Here is a 26086-nt window from a genome sequence, read left to right as displayed (position 1 = left end):
CATCTGGGATGCCCATGTTTTTCACAGAACCACTCCAGGGAATTGAACTCTGTGTAGTCAATACTTTTGCACCCTCTGCTAAGGTTATAACCATTTTCAGGTTCCACTTTCTCCTTGTATCACACTTGAACTTGGATTGGGTTGGGTCCGTCATCATCCACTGTGCTGTGCCTCTGGGATGCTGTACTCTGCCCTTAGCCCCACCAATGCATAGGAATTTCCATGTTTTCATCTGTGACATATTGAAGTGTATGGAGAAGGCAGAGACACTGTTCTTTATGGTGTCCCTTTACACAAAATGGCAATATTAAGGCCATTTGGGTAGTATTTATTGAGCTGTATGTGTGTTTGATCAAGAGAGAGATGGGGAGAAGAAAAAACAGCCTACCTTCATAAGAGCAAATGCTCCACTTGTTAAAAAAAAATGGTAGCACAGCTTGAAAGTTCAAGAAACAAAATTAAATGAGCTGTGTAGATTATTGAAAATCCATCACAGCCCTAATGAAAAGTTCCCAGTGTTCTCTCCAGAGTTAGAGAGGGAAAACCTGCTATGAATTGTTAAACTCAATTGCACGTACACAGTACATAGTGTTTCTCAGGCTGGCATCTTAAGCATATCTCCTCTGACAAAAGCCTTGCAAACACGAAGGAGATTTTACAGCTCAAGTGTCATTTGGTTTGCAGCTGTGAGATATCACAAATTGCCAGAGAGAAAATGGATTGAATATTGCAAAATCATGGACCACAATCCAGCCAAAGTTAAGTGCTCTTAAGTTCTGTTTATTTCAGTGGGAGAGTCAAGCATAGTCAGTCTCTCTCCCACTGAAATCAACAACAATGTTTGGGAAGGCAGAAGGTGGCACAAGGTGGGTAAAGTCCCCCACCTGATTAAGTGTGATGCCCTTGATTTAAACTACTTAAGAGTAAATTATTCATATCCTAGATCAGGGATTCTCAACTTGGGTCCCCAGATGTTATTGGACTTCAACTCCCATAATCCCCAACCAAAGGCCACTGGGGCTGGGGATTATGGGAGTTGAAGTCCAATAACATCTGGGGACCCAACATTGAGAATCCCTGTCCTAGATAATGAAAAACAGTTTTCACAGTGATGGATAATATAATGCTATCTCCAGAACTCCTGTTCCTCCTAAGCTTCTATGGATAGTCATCATAAAGCAGTGCATAACATTTGGGGCAGGAGCTCAGACATTGTAGCCAAACATTATTTGTAGTTGCCCTCAATCCCTCCCTTCCCTTGAGTCCTCTGGCACATGCAGAGAACTCAGGGAAGGGTAAGAGTTAGGTTATAACTTTACAGCAGCTTGGAAGGCATTCAAAGCTTCAAGACTCTCCTGCCCAGTGCTTCTCAGCTTTCGAGGTAACTAATGACCCTCCCCTCCCTCCCCACTACCCCAGCTGAGTTCCAGTGGAGTTGAGGGAGCATAAGATAGGAGAGCTGGTCTTGTGGTAGCAAGCATGACTTGTCCCCATAACTAAGCAGGGGCTGCCCTGGTTGCATCTGAATGGGAGACTTGATGTGTGAGCACTGCAAGATATTCCCCTCAGGGGATGAAGCCGCTCTGGGAAGAGCAGAAGGTTTCAAGTTCCCTCCCTGGCTTCTCCAAGATAGGACAAGATTTTTTTATTGAACCAACAAACTACCAAAGCATACAGTACGTTGCCAAAGCACAATTATATACAAAGTAGTTGTTTGTACAGTACATCATATATCTACAAAGATTTACACACAAGGATTTGGAGACCTATAGGGTTATAAAGTATATTCAGGAAGTACTGTAACTCGGGGATGGGAGATTACAAGACACATCAGGTAATGGGGTGGGGGCGGCTGAGAGAGATTCCTGCCTGCAACCTTGGAGAAGCCGCTGCCAGTCTGTGAAGACGATACTGAGCTAGATGGACCAATGGTCTGACTCAGTATATGGCCGTTTCCTGTGTTCCTATGTTCCTAAGATTGCAGCACGATCCTTAATGGAATTAGTTGTACCAAAGCCCATTGACTCCTAGGCCAATTTTGTTACACATGCCTAAGCTTAACTGCCTAGAATAGGGGTTAGTTTTTCACTTTATGCATGTTACCTCCAGGTGTCTAGAACTCTGGGTAAGTGTGGGGTTCATCGGTCTCCTAGTTTGCATGTTTTGGAGGACCTATGAGGGGAGGGACCTCCTGCCTAGCACAAACCAAGAGACCTCTTTCCCTTTCTGAACTTCCTGCAATGCACCAGAAACTGGAGGGAAAGGAGGGGAGATGTCTCTTATTTACTGCTTGTCACAACACAGTCACCAGGATGTTCCCTCCTCACCAACAGTGACCATAATTATGAAACCATGCTTTGGCGATTAGATATTGGAAATCCAAGTCTTGACACTGGATGGTGGAATAGTCTAGGGCAAGTCAGTCTTGACCCACCTCACTAGACTGTTGTGAAGACAAATACATTAAAATGGTGAAGTGCTTTCTTCTCTGAGAAGTATGATGGAATAAAGAATATTGTGTCCGCTGAGTACCAGAGAGTTTTTGCTATGTGAAAACAAGGGTCTGTGATCCTGCAGTGGTGCAATTCATTGGCAACTGCAATTCATTGGAAAATGTTGATAATATTTTTTTTTATATGATCAAATTTTCTCTTGCATTCAGGTCTCTGCACAGGGAAGACATAATGGGATTTTTTTTTCTTGCCTGTGCCTTCCATTCCATTTGCTCCTGACTGAGCACACCACCATGAGCCCAGACATTATTTCCGTGAACTCATTTTTTATATAATTTAAACATCATCTTTTCTTGTATTCCATGAGTTTTTGCAACTTTTTCAGTTAGAAGTGCTACAAATGAGTGAAAATCTTTTTTGCAGTCGGCTAGAGCTGAGAGTACAGAACCTTCTCAAGCACTCCAATATATTCAGAATGTTCCATTTGTTCAGTGTTTGTCTGTTTTAATGTAGTACAACATCTTGGGAAGCCTCTGTGTTCACAGAATTACAGGGCTAGATCGTCATCAAAGGAATCTCGTGCAGCCCCTTCTCCTTAATTAGAATCTTGCATCCCCCTCTCCCCAAATAAGGGCTCACATTCTCCGCAGCATAATTGAGGCAATTACAGAACAGCCCTTGCTGCTGAGAGGCTGTACAAAACACGCCTTTGCTGCTGCAGAGCTGGGCTGTTCCACTGTGTCGCTGTTCCAATCACACGTTATGACACTACTATTGGGAATAGCGGAAGTAGCATTGCAATGTGCGATTGCTCACAAAACAGCCCACCTCCACAGCAGTAGAGGTGTGTTTTGTACAGCCGCTCAGCAGTGTTGGCAGCTCTGTAACTATCACCATTATGCTGTAGAGAATGTGAGCCGCCAAAACTAGACAGTGTCTGCTTTCCTTGCATTTTCTCTGGTCATATTTTCTTTTATTGCCATATTATCCATCTATAACATTGTAACCGTATTATCTATTTGTAATTTGGGACATTTGTAACCTAACTGTCCCATTAACTGAAATTAATGGGATATTTGAGTTCCACTAATTACAAGAGACTTACATGTTCAGATGTACAGGAGCAACTAATAATGATCTCAATAAGGCTTAGGAACGTGGTATGCCTAACTTTGACTGGATTACACTCTACATATGTTAACATATTCCCCTCCATTCCCTTTCCTTTGTTCCCTCTTACACTGTTCTTTGTAAAACAAAAAACAAAAAACATTCCAAATTGTATACAAAAAAGAATTTGAGTCTTTAAGACACATTGGCCCACATGTTGCTCAGCATTACACTAGTGTTTCTGATTGGCCTGCCCTGCTGTAGGCATCTAACGAAGCACCAGTGGTTTTGTGTAAGAGTGCAAGTGCACATATTCTTAAAGTTGCGTAGCTGCACTTCAGGAGCACAACTTACATTGGAAAGAATTTAAGTTGCCGTCTGGAAGTGCAAGGGTTTTGCATGCCAGGGTCTTGTGCAGGATCACCGGCACGCCCACAGCAGCCCAGACCAATTAGAAACACCCACATAATGCTGTGTAACATGTAGGCCAGTAAATTATACAAATTAGTTAAATCTGTGCAGATATTGATATGCACATATTTATAGGGTTTGCTTAGTATTTTGAGTGCAGAATTTGAAATTCTGATTAATTGCTTTTAACTACTCAGATACTGCAATAATAGGATACAGCTGCTGGTAGCTATCTAGATGGTTTTGTAACTTCTGTATGAAGTTGCCTTTCACAAATATTTTCATCAGCCTTCATTTTACCCACTTGAAAAATAACAAAGTAAAAGTTTCTTTCAGCTTTAGTTTCATGCTATTTTGTTGCCTTTCCAGAGGAGGCTGCATGGCATTGCTGAGTTGTTGTCTTATAGTTTTTCTTACCAAGTTAATTAATTAACACAATGTCACTCCTGTTGCTTTTTTAATGCCTGTGACAGTTGGTGACATTTGTGCTAACCTTTTCACCCCAAGGTGATAGTGCTGAGTTAGCTGGCTTCTTTTCTTGTCTAATGTTTTCATTGTGGATGTTTTCACAGCTGGGGGACTCAGGGTGACTTTTCCACCACACACGCCCTTCCAGCAGTGAAGGTGAAGCTGTTTACGGAGAGTACCGGTGTGCTGGCTTTAGAAGACAAAGAACTTGGGCGGGTAAGGGCAGTGACACCTCTTCGACTTTGTTTACAGGGTGAAGAAATCCTTCCTGGCAGGATCAGCAGCCACAGTTTTATGAATCCAAGTCACAAAAGAACACAGACTTTCTACCCTGCAGGGCTGGAAATTAGGACATCTCATATCTTGTATCTGGCATACTTCTCAATGGCAGAAGTACAGCTGGCTAAATATCCCCTGAACAAGAAAGGAATATTGGCAGCTATTGGGAAAGCACACACAGAAGTGCACATTTGCAGAACAGCAACAACAAAGGATAATGGAACTTATGTTAAAGGGAAAAAAGACACACTTTCTGGCTTTGAGAGCTAAACTCTATAAGCCTAACAAACAATGAAGGGTTTCAGAGCGGAATGACTGAAGTCCTTGCTTCAGACAAAGAGAGATGTGTGTTGTCCAGAGGAGCAGAGATAACAAACTACTGTAATGTGCAGTTGGAAAATAAATTGAGAACACAGCTATTGAAATGTACACACACACGCACGCGCACGCGCACACACACACACACACCCCAAGAACAGTTCTCATTAGTTCAAGTATCTTGGTAAGAGGCATAAAAAGAACTCTGCCTAGTTTTCTCACTTCAGCTCTGCAGGGATTGTTGATGCCTTAGCCATTGAGTGTTGTATCCCTCTTACCTAATCTAACAGCAAAAGACTTTCAGATAGAAGCACTGTTACTAACCAAATAGAGATTCCTCAGGTAAGCTAGGTTTGACAGTGAAACAAGAAAAAAGGTGAGTACTGGCCTATCAAAACGGACCTTCCCACACAAACTGTTGACATCCTGAATAAATTACTCAGCAGAAGTCCCACTGGAATTATTAGCACAAGTCACAACTAACTTGTCCTATTAATTTAAATGGGAGTCTTTCACTGAATAATTTAGGCAGGATGTCAGCCACTGGACCCAACCAATACTGGCCTCTTAGAAGTGTTTGCTTCAGAGTAGAGAAAGGATTACCTCTCCTAAGACAATTATAGTTTACCTCATACTTCAGTAGCTTGTGTGATAAAAACAGTAGACACAGAAGTTATTCTGACGATCAGCAGAAAGCGGGGTAGCCTAGCCCACTTCCTGGTGATCGTTAGAACCACTGGGTTTACGGGCGGGTCCGGTGGTTCCAAGGCAGCTAGCCCGTCTAATTCCCCCTCCCCTTAAACGAGGTTAATGGAGCGAGTGCTCCATTAACCTTGACTTTCTGCTCGTGTGCAACTGCGGCATGCAGCAATGCATGGGTAGACCCTCAACCAGGAGGCTACAAGCAGCCTCCCAGGCTCAGCCGGCCACCCACCCACCCCCCCCCCGGCCAGAATACCCCACGTGCTCATGCGGGGCATCCTGAGACTTCCAGGGTCCACGTGGCCCCTGATCCCCGCAGCCCCCACCGCTCCGTGACGGAGCCAGTAGTCATGTGGGTGGCTGATCCGGCCGCCAAGGACTCCGTGGGTGATCGTCTGTGGACTCCGCGGGCGCCCGCAAACCACCTCGAGGCACTTCACACTAACCGCGTGAAGCGCCTCACAGTGTATGACTTGAGAAGTTTATCATAACAGTCTGGGCTACATGGGTCTGCTTTTCATGTAGATGTTTGGTTTTTGACTGACAGCTGGCTATTCAGTAAAAAAATTCAGCATGCTTAGTTTGGCAACAGAGTCCCCACTAAATCAACTGTCCTTTTCTCTCTCCCCCCCATTTGCTAAGGTTTATAATACGAATGCCCCTCTATGTGATTTAGCTTGTTCCCTTGTGCTATCAGCTACACACAGAGTGCTCCTGAACAGTCCTCTCTGTTGCTTTATGACACTTCAGTCCGACTCATTGGGGTGGTGTTTTTCCCCCATAGAGCCTGCAGCTGCACAATTTATCTTGGTGGCAGGCATAATTGCCAATGAATTCTCTGTTTGCCTTTGTCTTTTCCCCACCCCTCTCCCCCTACCAAACCCTGCATGCCTTCCTCTGCTCTTCACTTGTTTTAGACTGGGATATAAAGAGCATCCATCTCTTTAAGTATGAGGTACCTTTGAGATGGAGAGATTGGCTAATGCCCTCACCTGCAAAGGCAGGGAATCTGCTGCAGTGCTTTCCCCTCAACCATGTGAGGAGTTTCTTCCATACTAGACTGAAGCATCTGCATTTTCCTCCTTTCCCCTGCACATAGAAATTAATGGAGGTTTTGCAGCAACAACATTTGGGGGACTGGGCATAAATTCAGTAATTCCCTTCCACAGAGTCCTGTTGAGTGTTTCTTCACAGCATCTTCAAATTATTACTCCACTTACAATAGGATCCCAAGATCATGTGGGAAAGATATCTGTATATCTGTGTGTGCATGTGCACATATTACAGTTAATATGTAATATGTGCACACAGATCATTAGGATCATTAGGAAGGGGATTGAAAATAAAACAGCTAATATTATAATGCCCTTATACAAAACTTTGGTGCGGCCACACTTGGAGTACTGTGTACAATTCTGGTCACCACATCTTAAAATGGACATTGTAGAACTGGGAAAGGTTCAGAAGAGGGCAACCAAGATGATCAGGGGCCTAGAGCACCTTTCTTATGAGGCAAGGCTACACCTGGGGATTTTTAGTTTAGAAAAAAGACAACTGCAGGGAGACACGATAGAGGTCTATAAAATCATGCATGGTGTGGAGAAAGTGGAGAGAGAAATTCTTCTCCCTCTCCCATAACACTAGAACCAGAGGTCGTCCCATGAAATTGATTGCCAGGAAATCTAGAACCAACAAACGGAAGTACTTTTTCACACAACAAATAATCAACTTGTGGAATTCTCTGCCACAAGATGTGACGGCCAACAACCTGGATGGCTTTAAGAAGGGTTTAGATAACTTCATGGAGAAGAGGTTTATCAACGGCTACTAGTCGGAGGGCTGTGGCCACTTCCAGCCTCAAAGGCAGGATGCCTCTGAGTACCAGTTGCAGGGGAGTAACAGCAGGAGGGAGGGCATGCCCTCAACTCCTGACTGTGGCTTGTGGCGGCATCTGGTGGGTCACTGTACGAAACAGGATGCTGGACTAGATGGGCATTAGGCCTGAACCAGCAGGGCTGTTCTTATGTTCTTATGTTCAGTTCAACCATCCTACCACCAAACTGCCAAAATGCTTCTCTACATCTGAATATGTTTTAAAAGCATATTACAGTTTGTCCAGTAGAAACTGTTAAAAATGAAAATAAATAAACTAGACTACCCTATGCCAGAGGCTCCCCATGTCAGATTACTATATTTAAATGCCAAATTTAAATGCAACAATATATTTGTGGAAAATTGATTAAATCATCACCATCACCACAGGCAGCACAAATAGCTTAGTAGTAGGGATGTGCAAATCGATTCAGGTACAAAATGATTTGTACCCAAATCTAGCTGATTTGGGCGATTTGTAGACAGAACAAATCACCCCTGTGCTCAACTGCCCAGATTCGGGTACAAAACAAATTCCCCAGATTTGGACCTGAAAAAATTAAGGGATTCCAAGCTCATTTTGTGGCCTAACAAGAACCCACCCAAATGGGTTAGGTGGTAGGGCCCAATGGGTGGAAGGAAGCTACCACCCATATTTCAAAGTAATTGGGCAAGGGGGTGATTTTTAACGATTTTTTGAAGTTGCCATGTCTTTGTGGCAGATTTGGGGAAGAAATGTACCACATACTTAAGTTTCTCTTTCACAACAACCCTGTGAAGTAGGCTAGGCTGAGAGAGAAGTGACTGGCCCAGAGTCACCCAGCAAGTATCATGGCTGAATGGGGATTTGAACTCGGGTCTCCCGGTCCTAGTCCAGCACTCTAAACACTACACCACGTTGGACATGTTGGCATATATGCTTTATTAAACATGAGCTTTTGCCACAGTTTTGCCTTCAAGAATTCAAGAAAAGAGTTTTTGTTTTTTTAACCCAAGGTTCAAAGGAGATCTTACTGGTAACCTAACATTTGTAATCATTCACCATACAAGTGTTTACTGATCTAATCTTATTTATTTTTTATTTCATTTGTACAAATTATATCCTCCCTCTTCTCTCTTAGCAATATAGGTCCAAGGCAGTTAACAAACACTAATAAAGCATCCAATTAAAAACATCCAATATATTTGCTTGAGCCAAAGTTCAATAGGGTCCAGCTCCAGAACCTATTTTCATTGCCAAGACCCAACCCAATTATATGTAAAGTAGTAACAGCATGCCTGTGAACATGTACAGAATGTTTTCCCTGCTAGGAACATATGATTTTCCTTATAATGAGTTGGACCATTGATCCATCAAGCTCAGTGTTGTCTGTGCTTGCTGGCAGCACCTCTCCTGGGCTTCAGACAAAGATCTTTCCCAACCCTACCAAGGACTAAACCTAGAACCTTCTGCACGAAATTTTTTTATTAATAATAATTTATTTAACGTATTTGTATATCACCCAAAACGCAGATCTCTTCCAAGACCCATCCCAATGTGCTCTACAAGTGTTGCATGTATGACTGTCTGCTTGAGGGGCAGAAGCCATGGGGGTGTGCTCGGTGTGTGTGTTCCTGGCTCTCAGGGAACAAGTTCGTTCTCTTGAAGCCAAGGTGGCTGAGCTGGAGAAGCTCAGAGAGGTATGGATGAGACCTTCAGGGATATGATAGAGGCATCATCTCACTCCCAAACTGACAGCTCCTTTGCTGCCATGAAGAATGAAGGTCTCAGGGAAAGAGGACAGCAGTCTGAGGAGGAGAGGAATGCTCCCTTAGAAGAAACCCCTTTCCTTGGGTTATGCACTCATACTCTCTTGCACAGAGGATACTCCTATCGGGGTTGGGGACCTCCTAGTAGTGGGTGATTAATTGTTACAGGCATAGAGAGATGTCATGCAGCGTCTAAATAGACTGTTAAGCAGTGCTGGGGAGGAATCAGCTGTTGTGGTGCACATTGGCACCACTGATGTTGGGAAATGGAGTTGGGAGGTCCTGGAAGCCAAATTTAGGTTGTTAGTTAGCATATTGAAATGCAGGACCCCCAGGGTAGCATTCTCTGAAGTACTACCTTTTTTATATGCAGAGCCAGTGAGACAGATGGAGCTGAGGGGTGTAAGACTCAATGCATGGATGAGACAGTGGTGCCAGGAGAAGGGCTTTAGATTTGTTAGGCTCTGGGATAGATTTTGGGACAAGCAAAGCCTGTAAAAAAAGGGTTGGGCTCCATTTGAACCAAGATGGAACCAGACTGCTGGCACTTAAAATCAAAAAGGTCACAGAGCAGCTTTTAAAATGACACCTGGATGGTTGCCAACAAGAACTGGTTTGGCAAGCAAAATCCCAGAAAGTGCAAGGATGCAAATGTTTCAGATAAACCAGAGGGGGACAGAGTAGAACCAGCAGTAGCCCAGACGGAAACACGTGAAAGCTGGTCAAAAAGATCAAATGTTAGTAAGGGAGGCAGCACAGGCCAACATCAGGTAAGAGCTAGGGATGTGCAAACAGGTTTGACCCCAAACATGTTCAAGGTCAAACCGGTTTGGTTTGACCATTAGGGGTTGAACTGACCCACACACACACCCCGACGGTTTGGGGGTTTGCGATTTTTAAAAATTTTTAATTTTAGCCCCTTGAGGTGCTTCTTCTAGGCCATGGGGGGGCGGGTCCGCAAAGGTTCCCCCTCCCCCCACCGGCCTCGGTCATCACTGCCATGGCCCGTTCAGCAGCTTTATTCGGCCCATTCGGGCCTCCATATGGTGGCGTGGTGGCCATTTTTCCCGTCACCGCACATTACTTTAAAAAAAATGGCTGCAGCGCATGCGCAGCAGCAGGCAAAATGGCCACCACAACACCATATGGAGGTCCAAATAAAGTGGTCAACGGGCCATGACAGTGATGACCGAGGCTGATGGGGGGGGACCTTCATGGACCCCGCCCCCCTGTGGCCTAGAGGAAGCCCCCCCGAAGGGGCTAAAGGTGAAACAAAAATTAAAAATCACAACCCCCTCCCTGAACCGAACCAAACCAGGAGGGGTGTTCGAAGGGGTGCTGGACCGAACTGGTCTGGTTAGGTTTGAGTGTGGTCCAGACTCGAACCAAACCGGGCCAGCTGGTTCCATGCACATCCCCAGTAAGAGCCTTGGTGTAGAGGTGTTTATATAAACCAATGCCAGAAGCCTCTGATGCAGGATGGGTAAGCTGGAGTGCTTGGTTGATAATGAAAACATAGATATAGTGGGCATAACGGAAACCTGGTGGAATGGTGATAACCAGTTGGACACTGGTCTTCCTGGGTACAAACTCTACAGCAAGGAAAGGAAGGGGCAGATTGGGGTGGAGTAGCTCTATATATTAAAAAAGGGATAGTATCCAACAAGCTATAAATCCTAGGAGGACTGGAGTCCTCCACAGAATTGTCATGGTTGACAATACAAGGACTGAAAGGAGATGTGTTATCGCCCTCTGGATTGAAATGTAAAGAGCGACCTGGAGTTAGAGAAGCAAATCAGAGAGGCATCAAAGAGACACAGAATTGTACTAATGGGTGACTTCAATTACCCTCACATAGACTGAGCAAATTCACATGCAGGTATTGACAGAGAAGTAAAATTTCTAGACATGCTAAATGAGTGTGTCTAGAACAGCTGTTTATAGAACCAACCAGAGAAAGGCTACACTGGCCTTAATCCTGAATGGTGCAAGATGTCAGAGCTGTAGAACCATTGGGGAACAGTGACCATAGTGTGATCTAATTCAGATTATATGTGAGTGGAACATTGCCAAGGAACTCAACACAGATGCATTGGACTTCAGAAGAGGAAACTTCTCAAAAATGAGGGGAATGGTAAAAAGGAAGCCGAAAGGGAAATTCAGGAGGGTCAAATCCAGAAAGCATGGAACTTATTTAAAACCAAAATAGTAGAAGCTCAGTTGGAATGTATACCAAGAAGGAGGAAAGGTACTACCAACTTCAGGAGGATGCCAGTGTGGCTAACAAGTAGAGTCAGGGAAGCTATGAAAGGGAAGAAGACATCTTTCAGAAAATGGAAGTTCTGCCCAAATGAAGAGAACAGGAAGGAACATAAACTCTGGCAAAAGAAATGCAAGGAGACAATAAGGGATGCAAAGAGAGAGAGAAACTAAAAATTAACAAATGGCCAGAGCCACACGACATCCACTCAAGAGTTCTGAATCAACTCAAATGTGAAATTGCTGATCTCCTAGCAAAAATATTTAACCTGTCCCTACAGTCAGGCTCTGTACCAGAGACTGCAAAGTAGCTAATATAACTTCAATTTTCAAAAAGGGAAACGGGGGATTTGGTAAACTACAGGCCAGTTAGCTGAACTTCTCTGCCTGGTAAATTGATGGAAAACATACTTAAGAACAAAATTATTAAACTTATAGAAGAAAAGGTCTTGCTGAAGGAGGACCAGCATAGCTTTATGCAAGGGCAAGTCTTTCCTCACTAACTTTTTGAAGTTCTTTGAGCATGTCAACAGGCATATGGATAAAGGTGATCCAGTTGACAAAGTATACTTGGGCTTCCAAAAAGCTTTTGACAAAGTTCCTCATCAAAGGCTCTTGAGTAAATTTAGCAGTCATGGGATAAGCAGACAGGTTCAACTGTGGATTGGTAACTGGTTGAAGACAGGAAACCGAGAGTAGGAATAAATGGACAGTTTTCATAATGAAGGTAAATAACAAGTGTGGTCCCACAAGGATCTCTATTGGTACCAGTGCTCTTTAACTTGTTCATAAATGATCTAGGGGTAAGCAGCAAAGTGACCAAATTTGCAGATGGCACCAAACTATATGGGGATTGTGAGGAGCTCCAAGAGGATTTCTCCAAACTGGGTGGGTGGGCAATAACACATGTGGTTCAGTGTAAACAAGTGGTGCATATTGGGGCAAAAAACCCCAACTCCACATTTGCGTTGATGGGGGTCTGAGCTGTCAGTGACTGACCAGGAGAGAGATCTTGGGGTTGTGGTAGACAGCTTGTTGAAAGTGTCAACTCAGTGCACAGCTGCTGTGAAAAAGGCAAATTCCATGCTTGGGAACATTAGGAAGGGGACTGAAAATAAAAATGCTAATATTATAATGCCCTTATACAAATATATTATGCGGCCACATTGGAGTACTGCATGCAGTTTTGGTCACCATATCTTAAGGACATTGTAGAACTGAAAAAAGTGCAGAAGAGGGCAACCAAGATGATCAGGGGCCTGGAGCACCTTCATGAGGCAAGGCTACAGCATCTGAGGCTTTTTAGTTTGGAAAAAAGGCGACTACAATGAGACATGATAGAGGTCTATAAAAATTATGCATGGAACAGAGAGAGTGGACAGAGAGAATTTTTTCTATGCTGGTCGAAGACTGTAATAAAGATTGGTTGACTGAGAGAATTTTTTCTCCCCCTCTTTCACAACATTAGAAGCAGGGGTCATCCCATGAAACTGATGGCTAGGAAATCTAGCAATGACAAAAGGGAGTACTTTTTTCACTCAGTCCATAATTAATCTATGGAATTCTCTGCCACAGGATATGGTGATGGCCACTAGCTTGGATGGCTTTAAGCGGGGCTTAGACTAATTCATGGAGGACAGATCTATCAATGGCTACTAGTCTGGTGGCTTTAGGCCAGCTCCAGCCTCAGAGGCAAGAGGCCTCTGAAAAGCAGTTGCAGGGGAACAACAGCAAGAGAGGGGGTATGCCCTCACCCTTGCCTGTGGACTTTTCAGCGGCATCTGCTGGGCCACTTTGTGAAACACAATGCTGGACTAGAACAATGCTAGGACTAGCCTTGGGCCTGATCCAGCAGGACTGTTCTTAAAAGCACAACTTCAGAATCTCTGTTCATGACCTTAACCATGTTTTCAGTTCTGTTTTTCTCCATAAAGAAGCATGGAGGTGTCAGCAAATGTATAACTTCATGTCGGGGGCAAAGGGGTGACCAAGAGCAGAGTGTGGTGGGTGGTAGTGCCCAAGGGGGGCAAGGGAACTATCCAAATTATTTGAAAGGAGTTGGGCAAAGGGCTGGTTTTTAAGTGATTTTTGAAGTTTATGTGTCTTTAAGCTTAGCAGATGAGAGTGGATTCATGGTTTGTCATTGGAAATCTAATATGCTACCAAACAATCTACACTCAGAACACCTCAGAAACAACAAAACCCAGTGCCCCATGGGTTAGCAACCCATGGATGTGGTTGGCACCCTTGCTCTGGGCCACTCCAGCACCCCCCAAGTGTAATTATGGGGCTGCTGAAACCTCCATTCTTCCCTATGGAGAAAAACCTTAAAGCCACTTGTGGGGTGCTGGGGTGGCCCAGAGTGACTGGTGGTCTGGTGCACAGAGGGTGAAAAACCTTAAAGACGTGTAAACTTCAAAAATCACTTAAAAATCAGCCTTTTGCCCAATTCCTTTCAAATAATTCTGATAGCTTCCTTGCCCACCTTGGGAACTACCACCCACCATACTCTGCTCTAGGACACCCCTTTCCCCCCGATGTGAAGCTATACATTTGCTGCAATCCTCATTATTCCCTATGAGGAATTCAAAATTACTTTAAAAATTCACCAATAATCGGAGTAGTGTCTGATTGCCTTGGGGTTTTTGGGTGGCAGGCACCACTGAGTGCCTACCACCCACCCTACTTTTGTGCCCCTAGGTGCCCCACAATAGGAGATAATGGGCTGGTTCACATCCCATTATACCCTATGAGAAAAAATAATTAAAAATATTTCAAATATAAAAAATCATAGGAGTGTCCGATTGCTTTGGGGTTTGAGTGTTTGTTTGCACCCATGGGTGCTCCACAATAGGGAATAATTTGAGTCACATTATACCCTATGAGGGGGGGAAATAAATTTCAAAAATTCATTAAAAATCGTACGAGTTTCCGATTGCTTTGGGGTTTGGGTGGTAGGTACCCATGGGTGCCAGCTACCACCACACCCACTTTGGAGGTTCAAACCAGTGCAAACCAGTTCAAACCAGTTCAAATTAAAACCAAACCAGGAGGAGGTTCGAGCAAAATCAAAACCGAACCTCACCCTCCTGGTTCGAACCTGGTTCGAATTCGAACCAAACCGGGCAAACCGGTTTTGTGCACATCCCTACTTTCCACTTATTTTTTTAAAATCCAGTAATGCAGCCCAGCACTGACGAATATAGGTACATCAAAATTTTCTTTGGAATACAACTGCCCCTCTTTCTCTTGCCCTCCATTGCTTCTCATCACCAGACTAGCTTCAAAGGGAAGTCCCATGAATGCAAAGATTCCTTCTCTTGTCTTGTGACGATATTCATAGCTGAGTAGGTGGATTTGGTGGTTCATTTTTATTCAGTACAAGAAATTGTGTCCGTGGTCTAGTTCTTCAAGCAGATATAAGAACTAAGATATAAAATAAGCTATAAGAACAGATATTTTAAGAAATCAGTTTTTGCTGATGAGGAAAGGAAGAAAATTGTCTCTCCAAAGAAGCAGAACCAAGCAGTTTTACAATGTGCGTGTGTGTGCGCGCACACACACACACACACACACACTAACTGGAGACCAGTTTTGTGTCTGATTTGAACTAAAACTATTTCCATTGCAGCTCATGGCTACTCTAATGTTTCCAATTTAGCTGTGACAGTAAAAATGAGAAGTCATCATGCCCCCAAGCCACAAATCACTATTCCACCGTGCATACAAGCAGCAGGAGGAAGAAAAGGTCTCTGAAATCTCAGTTGACTTTCTACCAACAGCCCAACCCCATAGGTGTCGCAAAGAGAATAGTGTAACCCACCAAGCCAAAAATACTCCATCATTCATCTGTGGTGAGCCATCAAGCCTCCGCTTTTTGTTGCCTGCCTCAGATTGCAAAAACATGGCGGGGGCGGAAGCAAGTGGCAAGCCACAAGTTATGGCCGGTGAGCTGGATTTGGGTGGCTGGGTCACAAGTCCGAACTAGATGATCCATTGCTTTGACCAATTAAGAAGTAAAGAACTGACTTCTAGGGTCCTTGGTCAATTGCCTCCAATAATAACTCTTTCCCTGCCTTCACACAGTTCTTCTCTGATGTAAGGAGAGCACTTTCAAGAGACCTCCCTGGTTAACCATGGGGATTGTAGTGGAATGTAGGGAAAGAGATGGCTTCCAAAGTACCCTTTTAAAAATATTTATACCAGATCATTTTTACCATTGTGGATAAACATGGGAGGAATTAAGACATGTAAGATAAGTCGATTCACACGATCAGCCCTATTCGGGCTTGTACAGTCCTGCTGGTAGGGCAGGGCTGCTCATGTAAAGCGACGAGATCAAGGCTGATCCTGTTGCTGCCCCGCTGGGTAGCCTGAGGTTTTACCTTAGGCTATTGCCTAGGTAGGACGCAAGGGTGACCTTCTACCCAAGTACACACGGAGCTGGCCGGCAAGAGCACCTGGCCGAGGGGGAATCCCTCAATGCACCACACTCCTGGCATTGAGGGATGCTGGAGGACTTCTTCCTCTGCCACTCGCTGCGGTGTGGCTCATGGGCTGCACAAGTGGCAGAGCCTTCTCATTTAATCTGACCATGTGCAGGGAGGCAGGGAGGAGCCTGGCATCCCGCCAGCCCTCCCCTCGTGCCATCGTTTTTGGTCATGTGAATGGTCGTAATACGTCTTCCATGTGAGAGTGAGAGAAAGGTTCAGTGGCCCTGTGTGACATATTTGAACAAGAATTGGTTATGTCGCTGCAATCAGTGCTTCAGATATTTTAATCTCATTTCTGAAATAAAAAGTTGTAGTCTGTTGCAGCAGTACTGGTGAGCGAGGTAATAGTAAGAAGATGAGCCGAGTGTCACTGCTGGGCAAATATCCCTAGTCAAGAAAGAGATAGAAACCATTTGAGAAATGAAAATACGTGCCCCTAAAAGTTAATAAATTAAGAGAAGATTTAATTTGGTGCAGAATAAGAAGCAGCTTACCTTCTGAATTATCAGAACAAGCTGAAAGAACACAGAAATCAAAGTTTAGAAGAAAAACCCGGTAAACATGCATTTTCATGCATCAGGCATTACAGAAGTCAAACTAATTATATACAGAAACAGGATCATACTTGTAAAACATATCTAAGTAAACCTGAGTATATTCATTTTTTAAAATAAATTTGTGAAAGCATATGTATCCTACATCCATATATATACAAGCACATATATCCTACTTCATAACTTCTCATAACTTTTAATGTGATATTATTGTTTCATTAATGTTTTGTTTCTGCTCATATAATATAAACTGTTTCTTTTCTTTGCTTCAAGCCTAGATTAAAGTTGAGCTCTGTTTCATCCAGTAACAAACTCCTTAGATATGAACTTCATTAGTTTTCTTCCTTTTATATTGCAGTAACCAATAGCTTCAATCATCATCATCATCATCATTATTATTATTAATAAACTTTATTTGTTAGCCACCCCATAACAACTTGTTCTCTGTAATAAACATATTAGCAAGCCCTTCTTCCTATTATGTATGCTTTCCTCTTCACACATTCTTTTATTTTCACTCACTGTTCTACTAAAACAATGGAGTACACAATCTTCTTCTTGAAGATGCATGCTTAAATCCACTATTATCCAATAGGAATTGACATTTATTGTTTCTAATAACAAGACTCTGATATTTGATACATATGACCCCTTTCAGCTTCTTAAATTAAATTAGCTCATTACAAAAATGTTTCCTCATTTCAAACAATTCATTCAAAAGGAAAATGCTTTCAGATATCCTGTTTAGACCTTATAGTCCTATTTAGACATTATAGCCCTCTTCAGATCTTACAGCATAAGCAGCACTCAGACTTACAGAGGGGAAAGGGGACTAAGTCCCACTGCCTGACAAACATGCTTACAGCATCATTTATCTGAAGGGGGACACACTGTAAGCATGTGCACTGGCTATTCATGAGCGGTGGCCTTAATTGATTGAGATATTCAGGTCTCTGTACATGTCATGTACATGTTTTTGTGTGAATGACTTATGTGCATTCATTTAAAGAATGAAGTTCGGTACAGATCTCCTCAAATTCATGAGGCAGATAGGAACTGTACTATTGAACCTGTGTTGAACATAATGTGTCAGTGGGGCTTTTGTCTTCTATAATTCTGCATGCAAAGAATCTCACTCAAGCCCTATTCAGACATCACATTGTATATGTATACAGTTGTCTGTACACATGTATATGTTCATATGTGAGTGACAAAACATTCATTTTTTGAAAGTGAACTTGAAGATGGCTTCAAATGAAGGGTACAGACAGGGAATGTACTACTGAACACACATTAAACTATATAATGTGTGAATAACTATATGTGCATAGAGATTTGTTCATGTGTACTCTGTACACAGATTGCCCATGTGTTGAATATAATCTGTGAATAGGACATCTGATGAGAAGAATTTCATTTTGTGTGCATCTCTGTTTTCATTGTGTAATAAATTCATAGTTATGGAAAGATCAATGTGAAAACATGATGGCCATTTACTTCAACTGAAAGAATCTATACCTTCAGTGGAAATTACTTCATAGTATTTCAATGGAAAGAATCTATTTCCTACACAGAAATGTGTGTGTGTGTGTGTGTGTGTGTACACCTCTAGGACTATAAGAAATCAGATCCTTGAGATCTGATCTGGTCAGTAAGAAGCTTTCCTCATTTCAGCTCCATGACAATACACTGTTCTCCCCGTGCAAATTCTCACCACTCTTCAGAAATGAGTCATATGGACTACAGAATAGAAAGGGTGTGCACAAAACCGGGTTGTCCGGTTCAGTTTGAGTCCTCACTGGACTCGAAACGGACCAGGCATGGCCAGTTTTGTGCACCTCGGGAACCCCCCACCCCACCCCCTGTTCAGTTTGGGCTTGGGGTGTTAGCAAGTTGGGTTTTTAAAAAAAATAACAAAAATAAAACTCGCCAGCACCTTCTCCGAGGCCGCAGGTGGGGGTCTCTAAAATGTCCACTGCCACGGGGGTGAGAGGCCTGGAACGAGCCAAATATCACCTAAACTGGGCAATTTGGGATATATATATTTATTTATTATTATTTATTATTACACTTTTATACCGCCCCAACTCGTGTCTCTGGGTGGTTCACAATGATAAAACAGTTAAAAACACATATAAAAACACATAAAAACAAGTAAAGGAGACTGGTGGGGATAGGGGAACTTCTGCACACACACACACACACCCATGGCCTCAGAGAAGCCCCTGGAGCGGCAGCAGTGAGTTCTATTTCTGTGTTTTAAAAAATAATAATAATAACTTAGAACTCCCCTGAACAGGCTGGGGGGTTCAGCTCGATATTGAACCATGTGGGCGTATTGAGCCATTGAACTGAACCAGTTTGATGTCAAACAGCTTTTTGAACCTGTTGACACATCCCTACAGGATAGTAGGGACAGTATAGATGAAAAGATTTATGCACCTGTGCATTCTGTCACTAAGTAGCTTGAAAAGATTATGCATGTGACAGCAAATACGGGCTATGTTGAGAGACTATATACCTTGGTTATTTTCTTTTTCACCAGGAAGGTTCAGACAATCTGCTACAAGTCCTGCTGGTGAAAACCTCTGGTTCCCCTGAGTGCATTCTCCTGTGTGAACCGCAACTGCCTCTCAATAGTGTCTGAATCTGCCAAAGTACAGTTCCCAAACTGCACTTCACCCTGCTAACCTACATTTACCTCCCAACTTCAAGTGTAGATTACGAATGTCAAGTAGTGGAGAGAAATGCAGCTCAAGAGCCAGACATTGTTGAGATGTGAGCAGAAGTTGCAGCTCATGTTGGGAGCAAACACACATAAAAACCAGAGGTTCAAACAAGCCAGACTTTATGCGGGTTGTCTGAACCCACCCACTATATTGTCAGGGCACCATTGCCAAAGTGGGGATAAAATTCTGGTTCTCTCCTAATTTCATATCACTAAAGGATTCGTATCTTTGTCACATTCAGGTTGTTCTTCATCCTACGCCAAACAGTCCAAAACAATCAGAATGGCACAAAATGGCTGTTTCCAAAAACTGCCCAGATCAAGATTTGAAAATCAAACTTGCAGTCCGAATGGATAAACCTCAAAACATGAAGCATTCCGGGTATGTTATTATCTTTTCTACTCAGCTAAGTTAGCAGACACACTTCTTTGTAGCATTACAAGGGTGGAGAATGTATGGTATGCCTCCTTTCCCCCAAGTTTTAAGAAGGTTAAAACTTGGGGAAGGCTAAAATAAAAAATGGACCAATGGATATCGGCTTTTCGTTTTAGTGTGCAATTTTAAAAACAACCCTTTCAAATGTTACAAAGCAGTGTAATATTTTAGTTCCAATACTGTATTTGTGCAGAATTTGCAGGGCATTTTGGTATTTTTCCTATGTTAGATCCTAACAAGGAAATTGCCTTAATTATTTTGCACAAATCAATGTGATTTTTCAGTAATTATTTCTTAAATTGAATTATCAGAATAGCAGTCATCTTGCTGGGCAAAAAGAGTATTAATAGAAACAATGAATTATCATTGCTTGCAAAGAGATGTAAATCTATTATTCCATGTTTTGCACCATTTTGTAGAAATCTCCTAGGATGTAAGAAGAGGGTTCAGCTAGGCTGGAGTTCATTTAGTAGAAAGTCATTTATATTTTTATAGCACAATTTGAGTGTAAATTATTTTGAAATCCTAATTCATCAGGCCAGGTAACATCTCCATATACTGAATTACTTTTCCTCATTTCAGCCCTATAAAGTAAAACTGGTAGGAAGTGTCTTACTCAGGCCTGCTCTACTTCAACCCTCCTGCAGATGTTGGCCTACAACTCCCATAACCCCTGGCTTTTGGCCACTGTGGCTGCGGATTATGGGAGTTGTAGGCCAACATCTGCAGGAGTCCAAAAACTTCAGGGTCAGGGGGCAAAGTTGAGCAGGCCTGGTCTTATTCAAGGTAGTAGATGCAATTTTAACACAAAATAACAAAAATTTGAACTCCACTTACACCATCCTATCCTACTCCCTGAATATTCCTTCAAAAATAAATCTGGACATGAGTGTTTCCAGAACCCATTCTGGAGCACCTACGGAGAAACAGACTGTTTTATTCATTCATTCATTCATTCATTTTATATCTATGTAAATGCTTTGGGAACTTGTGTTGAAAAGCGGTATATAAATATTTGTCGTATTCATAAATAACACTGGGTAAAAGTGACTGCATATAAACTTCATTTGGCTGCAAAGCTGGTAGCCAACCATATCATATTTCTTTCTTCCTTGATCTTCCTGTTTATCAGTATTTCTAGGCACACCTGTAGCTGACCAGTCTGGGATGTTCGACTGACACTGAAATTCATTCAGCACTGATAATTCATTTCCTTAGAAGCTTCAGAGCCTGTTAATTGGCTTTGGCTTTTTGTCACATTTCCTTTTGACTCACAGTTGATTCTGAAGTCTTCAGTACATTTAAATGATTAAGCCATCTGCCCTGTTCTTACAAATTTGATGCTCCAGACCTCTCTGTAGTCAATTACAATTTTCCCAGTAACTTCATAGGACTTTTGATCAAGCCATAAATAATGCATCCTAGAATGTTTCTGCTAAATTATGCATAAACGTACAGCATGTAGGCCAAATGCCTGTCAGTTTTATCTGCATGGATTTGGACCTGATTTAAATGTGATACCAGGCAGGCAAGAAGAACTTACCCAGGTTCTGTGTGTGCCCAGCATTTCATTTAAACCAGGTCCTCAGTCTCTGTGCATGCTGATCTTGTGGTAGCAAGCATAAATTGTCCCCTTTCCTAAGGGGGGTCCACCGTGGTTTCCATTTGAATGGGAGACTACATGTGAGCACTGTAAGATGTTCCCCTTGGGGGATGTGGCTACTCTGAGAAGAGTATCTGCACACTTGTGTGCAGAAGGTTCCAAGTTCCCTCCCTGGCATCTCCAAGATAGGGCTGAGAGAGACTCCTGTCTGCAACCTTGGAGAAGCCGCTGCCAGTCTGTGTAGATAATACTGATCTAGATGGACCAATGGTCTGACTCGGTATGTGGCAGCTTCCTATGTTCCTATGTGTTCCTAACAACTGAATGATATGAAATGATTCTATCTGTGGCAATGAATCTGTGTTGGCTCAATACAGGATTCATACTGGCCCTATCCACCCCCAGCACAGTACCTCCAGTGACTTTTGCTGGTGTCTATCTTATGTTTCTTTTTAGATTGTGAGCCCTTTGGGGACAGGGATTTTTGGAGGGGCAGTATAGAAATCGAATGAATGAATGAACGAACGAACGAACTACAGTGAAGAGACTATACTTATGGCATTTTATGGTACATTCTACCACTTATGATGGTGGTGATAATGTATTTATGAAACACCTTATGTCTCATTTAGCTGACATTTTACCACATACAGGCAGTTGCTGTGCAGTAAAGTTATCCTTACCACTTGCTCAGATGACACAGATGTCCAGGTTACCATGGAGTGAGGGAACTCATTCCAGGGTTGCTTGGCCATTGGTATAGATTGAGAGCTGAACCAGCAATATGTGAAATTAGTCCTAACACTGACTGAAGGCCAAAGTAAACATTACACACAAATAAGTGTGACCACAAAAAGCAGCTTGGGGGCGGGGCATGTAAAGCAGAGGAAAGAGAGCCTTAACATTTTCCCCATCCACTGCTTGCCCTAGATCTCCCCTCAGTCACTTGCCCTGCCCCATGGTTCCAAAAGTGTGCTGTCCCTCAATTGCCTTTCTGTTAAAATGAAGTGATCGCACTCTATATTACATTGTGGTTGTGTGGATCCACATTACATTGTAGTTGTAGAACATGTACATTTAAGGGTGAAGGCAGAAGTAGGGTTCTAAGGGCAGCCCCAGTGGGCTCTTCACCTCCGTTTCCCAACTTGTGTGACAGACGGGGCAGAGAGAGCCCAGTAGCGGCCCAGGTCTAGCCCACTGCCGCAGGCCCCTAGCCCTGCCCCCTGAGTCTGATAGCAGACTCTAAGCCACACACCCTGCACCTGACATAAGACACAGGGGACATCGATTTGCTTGCAAACGGGGCCCCGTTTGCAAACACAATCCCCAGGCAGCGCCATGTTCGCAGCTCAGCCGGAGAAGGGAGAGTCGCTCCTGGCCTGGCCACGCTGTGCACATGGCACTGGTTTAGCTTGCAAGCACAATCCACAATTTGTTTGCAAGCACAATCCGTGGCCAGCGCCGTATTCGCAGAATGGCTGGGAGCAACTCTCCCTGCCAAGTTGCTCCGGCCACACTGCGAACGCGGCGCTGGCCAGGGTTTTTGCCTGCAAACGGGGCCATGCTGTCCCGTTTGCAAGCCAAGATAGAAGTGTGGAGGTCCAGGGAGGCTATGGCTAGCTACCCTGCTCCTGTTTCTCCCCCTCAAATGTTGCCATCCATAGCTGGCATAACTTCTCAATATAGCTACTGTAATGCCCAGCCATAGCCCTCTTTGAGCTGCAACCTGGATCAATCAGAAAATAAAGTGACACAAGCAAAGGTTATTGACAGACTGGAAGAATGGTGACACAAATAGGTATTTAACTAGCAAGCAACAGTTAATTGAACCCATTACAAATAATCACAGGGGTGGACGTCGCAATCGGCAGTTGTTGGGGTTGAGTGATTTGTATTTTGCTGTCATTTATTCATACTTATACTGTTACACTTGTTAATGAGCTGATTGTGTTTGCCCATTTTTATGTATCAGATAAACACATTTTGTCCATATTCATTAGACTTCAGTGTGATTGACAATCTGCCTCTCCTCATTATTAAATGAGAACAGTATGCATTGCACTACCAGTTGTGGCTCCCCTCTTAGTGGTGTGCTGATGTTGTCAAAAGTGTTAATCAGTAGGCACCCACCGTAGCTGGTTTCTCCCCAATCCAAACTAAGTAAATGAAAACCAAACATACATAAGCCTTCTCAATGAGGGCAGGGAACAGTGATGACACAAACTTGAGCTTTCTGGGCCACTCCCTTAATTTCAGGCAGGCAAACAGGGGAGAGAATAGACTTGAGCAGTGTGATTTCTTTGGACTAGAAAATACTGCAGACATTTTTTTCCCTTGCTCCTTATTTTTTTAATGTCAATAAAGGCCTTTGAGATTTGCAGCCTGTGTAGAACTTGATTCTTTTAAGCACTGATCCGAGACACATAAAACAGATTCTGAGATTAAAGATATAGTGAGCCTTGGCATAAATTAAGCCCTGTTTATATCCCTGACTCCAATTTTACTTTGTTTCCCCAAGAGCAGAAATATGTCCTTAAACTCTACATGGTTTTATAATCTTTTTCATTGAATGTGTGTACTGAAATCACTTCTGTTTCTTTTGTAGATATTTGTGGGCCATTGGCAAAAATGTCTGGAAAAGATGGAAGAAAAGGTTCTTTGTCCTGGTCCAGGTAATATTTCGGTTTAAAAGGCATAAAATAAAAAGTTAACACTGTGTGGTGGTTTTGCTAGCTCTGCTCTGAGAACTGTTTCAATATATTTTTGAAATGATCCATGAAAATGTGAAGTGCTGGGTGCTGATTTATATTGAGAATGTAAGTGAGCAGAAAATCAACCTTTCTCATCTTACCTTATCCATGAGTTCACTAAGATGATTTAGGCAAACCGCTTCTGTCTCTACCTCCTCCCCGCCCCCAATCTGAAGTACGGGAATAATGTGTGGGGGTTGTGAGGCAGCCCACTAGAGGCTATTTGCCTACAAGAGAGCACTGTTGCTTGCGGGAGGGGACATGATGCCATTATTGGAAGGCATTGCCAGGTGGCAGCAGAGACACTGAGACTGTTAGCTGAGTGGTGTGCAGTGCCCATGATGTCAATGGCCCGTGCTGGGCACTGCTAGTGATTCAGGAGCTTCCATCCTGCACGTTGCTCAGGGAATAGGTCTCATGACTGCACTGCCACGTCTAAATACATACATACTTCCAGAACATTGTTCCATCCTCCAAATGCATCAGCATTCAGCAGTGATGCTGGTAGCCTTCACCAGCTTGCTAAGGATAATGATACTAATCTAACTTACAGGGTTATGGAAAGATTACTGATATAATATGCTTTGGAAACACTGAAGAATGGTATCAATGTTAAGTGTTACTAAGCATAAAAATGTTAAGAGTTGTTCCAACTTGGCTATATGTATAAGATTAAGGTTTGCTGGTTTATGTGCAAATATGTGGGTGTGCATGTGAGCATATATGTGTGTTGTAATTTGTTGATCCAGAGGTGAGGTATACATCTTCAGAATAGAAGACAGCAAGAATATTCACAAGTTTGGCTCAGAGACATATACATTCATTCCACTTTTCATGTCATGGATACCGCCCTGAGCCATTATTGGAAGGGCGGTATAGAAATTGAATTATTATTATTATTATTATTATTATTATTATTATTATTATTATTATTATTTTGAGTTCCCAGAGCAAGAGCTAAGGGTGCATGATGCAGCCACCTTGCTGAAGCTAAGCAGGTCTTATTGTGGTCATTGCCTGGATGGGAGACCCATGTGTGCCACCTTTGAGGATAAGACTGTAGCTCGGTGGTAAAGCATCTACATTGCGTGCAGAAAGTCTCAAGTTCAATCTCAGGCATCTCCAGGTAGGGCTGGGAGGGACTCCCTACCTGAAACCTTAGATATGTTGCCTAATATGTCTTGCACAGGGGCGTAGCTATAATTGAACGAAAGGGTTCAAAGAACACGGGCCCCCAGCTCCTGAGGGCCCTCCAGCTCCATTCCTCCCTATTTTCTTTATTGTCTCCCTCACTCTGGGGGGCCACCCGAGAGAGGGATGAACACAGGCCCCTTCTCCCCTAGCTACGCCCCTGGTCTTGCAGTTATGCAGACAACACTGAGCCAGATGGACTAATGGTGTGACTTGGTGTAAGGCAGCTTCCTGTGTTCCTCTAAATTCTTTACTTTGACTTGTCACATCTTTGACTTAGTAGAGCAAAATTATTTTGAATGAATCTCTTATTAACTGTATACTCTGAATTTGTCCCTAGCATGATTCTACCCTTCAAAAGTGGGTGCTTTCTGCTTACTTTATTGCAACATTGCAAGCGGCTGCATTCTGCCAGTATGTTAACAAAATAACCATTGTTTCTGATTCTGGCTCAGAAGGAAAACACAAGGCCAGCCCAGGATCATTGGGTGCCTGAGGCAGGGCACCAGATACCATCCTCCAGCTCACTGCCTGCCACCACAACTCCACCTGCCTGCTGCCACCTAGCTCAACAGCAACTAAATTAACTGCTTCTCTTTCTCCTTCTTGGCACACTAAATTTGGAAAGAGGATGAGAGATGGAGCAGAACAGAAAATGTGGAGGAGTTATGGGCTGGAATGTCTCCCCACCATTCTCCTCCCCCCACCCC

At 43.2% G+C, this 26086-nt stretch overlaps 1 protein-coding gene across 15 annotated transcripts in view; it reads left to right on the top strand.

Moving 5' to 3' along the window:
• Positions 1–26086, top strand: part of CADPS (calcium dependent secretion activator) — a 544177-nt gene that overhangs the window by 273480 nt on the left and 244611 nt on the right. For all 15 annotated transcript variants that reach the window (XM_053299036.1, XM_053299049.1, XM_053299045.1 and 12 more), the window contains 3 exons: positions 4547–4658; positions 19639–19778; positions 24041–24107. In XM_053299036.1, coding sequence (XP_053155011.1) covers positions 4547–4658; positions 19639–19778; positions 24041–24107 — 319 coding nt within the window. The remainder of the gene's footprint in view (positions 1–4546; positions 4659–19638; positions 19779–24040; positions 24108–26086) is intronic.

The sequence above is a fragment of the Hemicordylus capensis genome, chromosome 2 (genome assembly GCF_027244095.1).
Source record: "Hemicordylus capensis ecotype Gifberg chromosome 2, rHemCap1.1.pri, whole genome shotgun sequence".
NCBI lineage: Eukaryota > Metazoa > Chordata > Lepidosauria > Squamata > Cordylidae > Hemicordylus > Hemicordylus capensis.
Note: the sequence above shows the minus strand (reverse complement) of the source record. Positions and strands in the feature narration are given on the sequence as shown.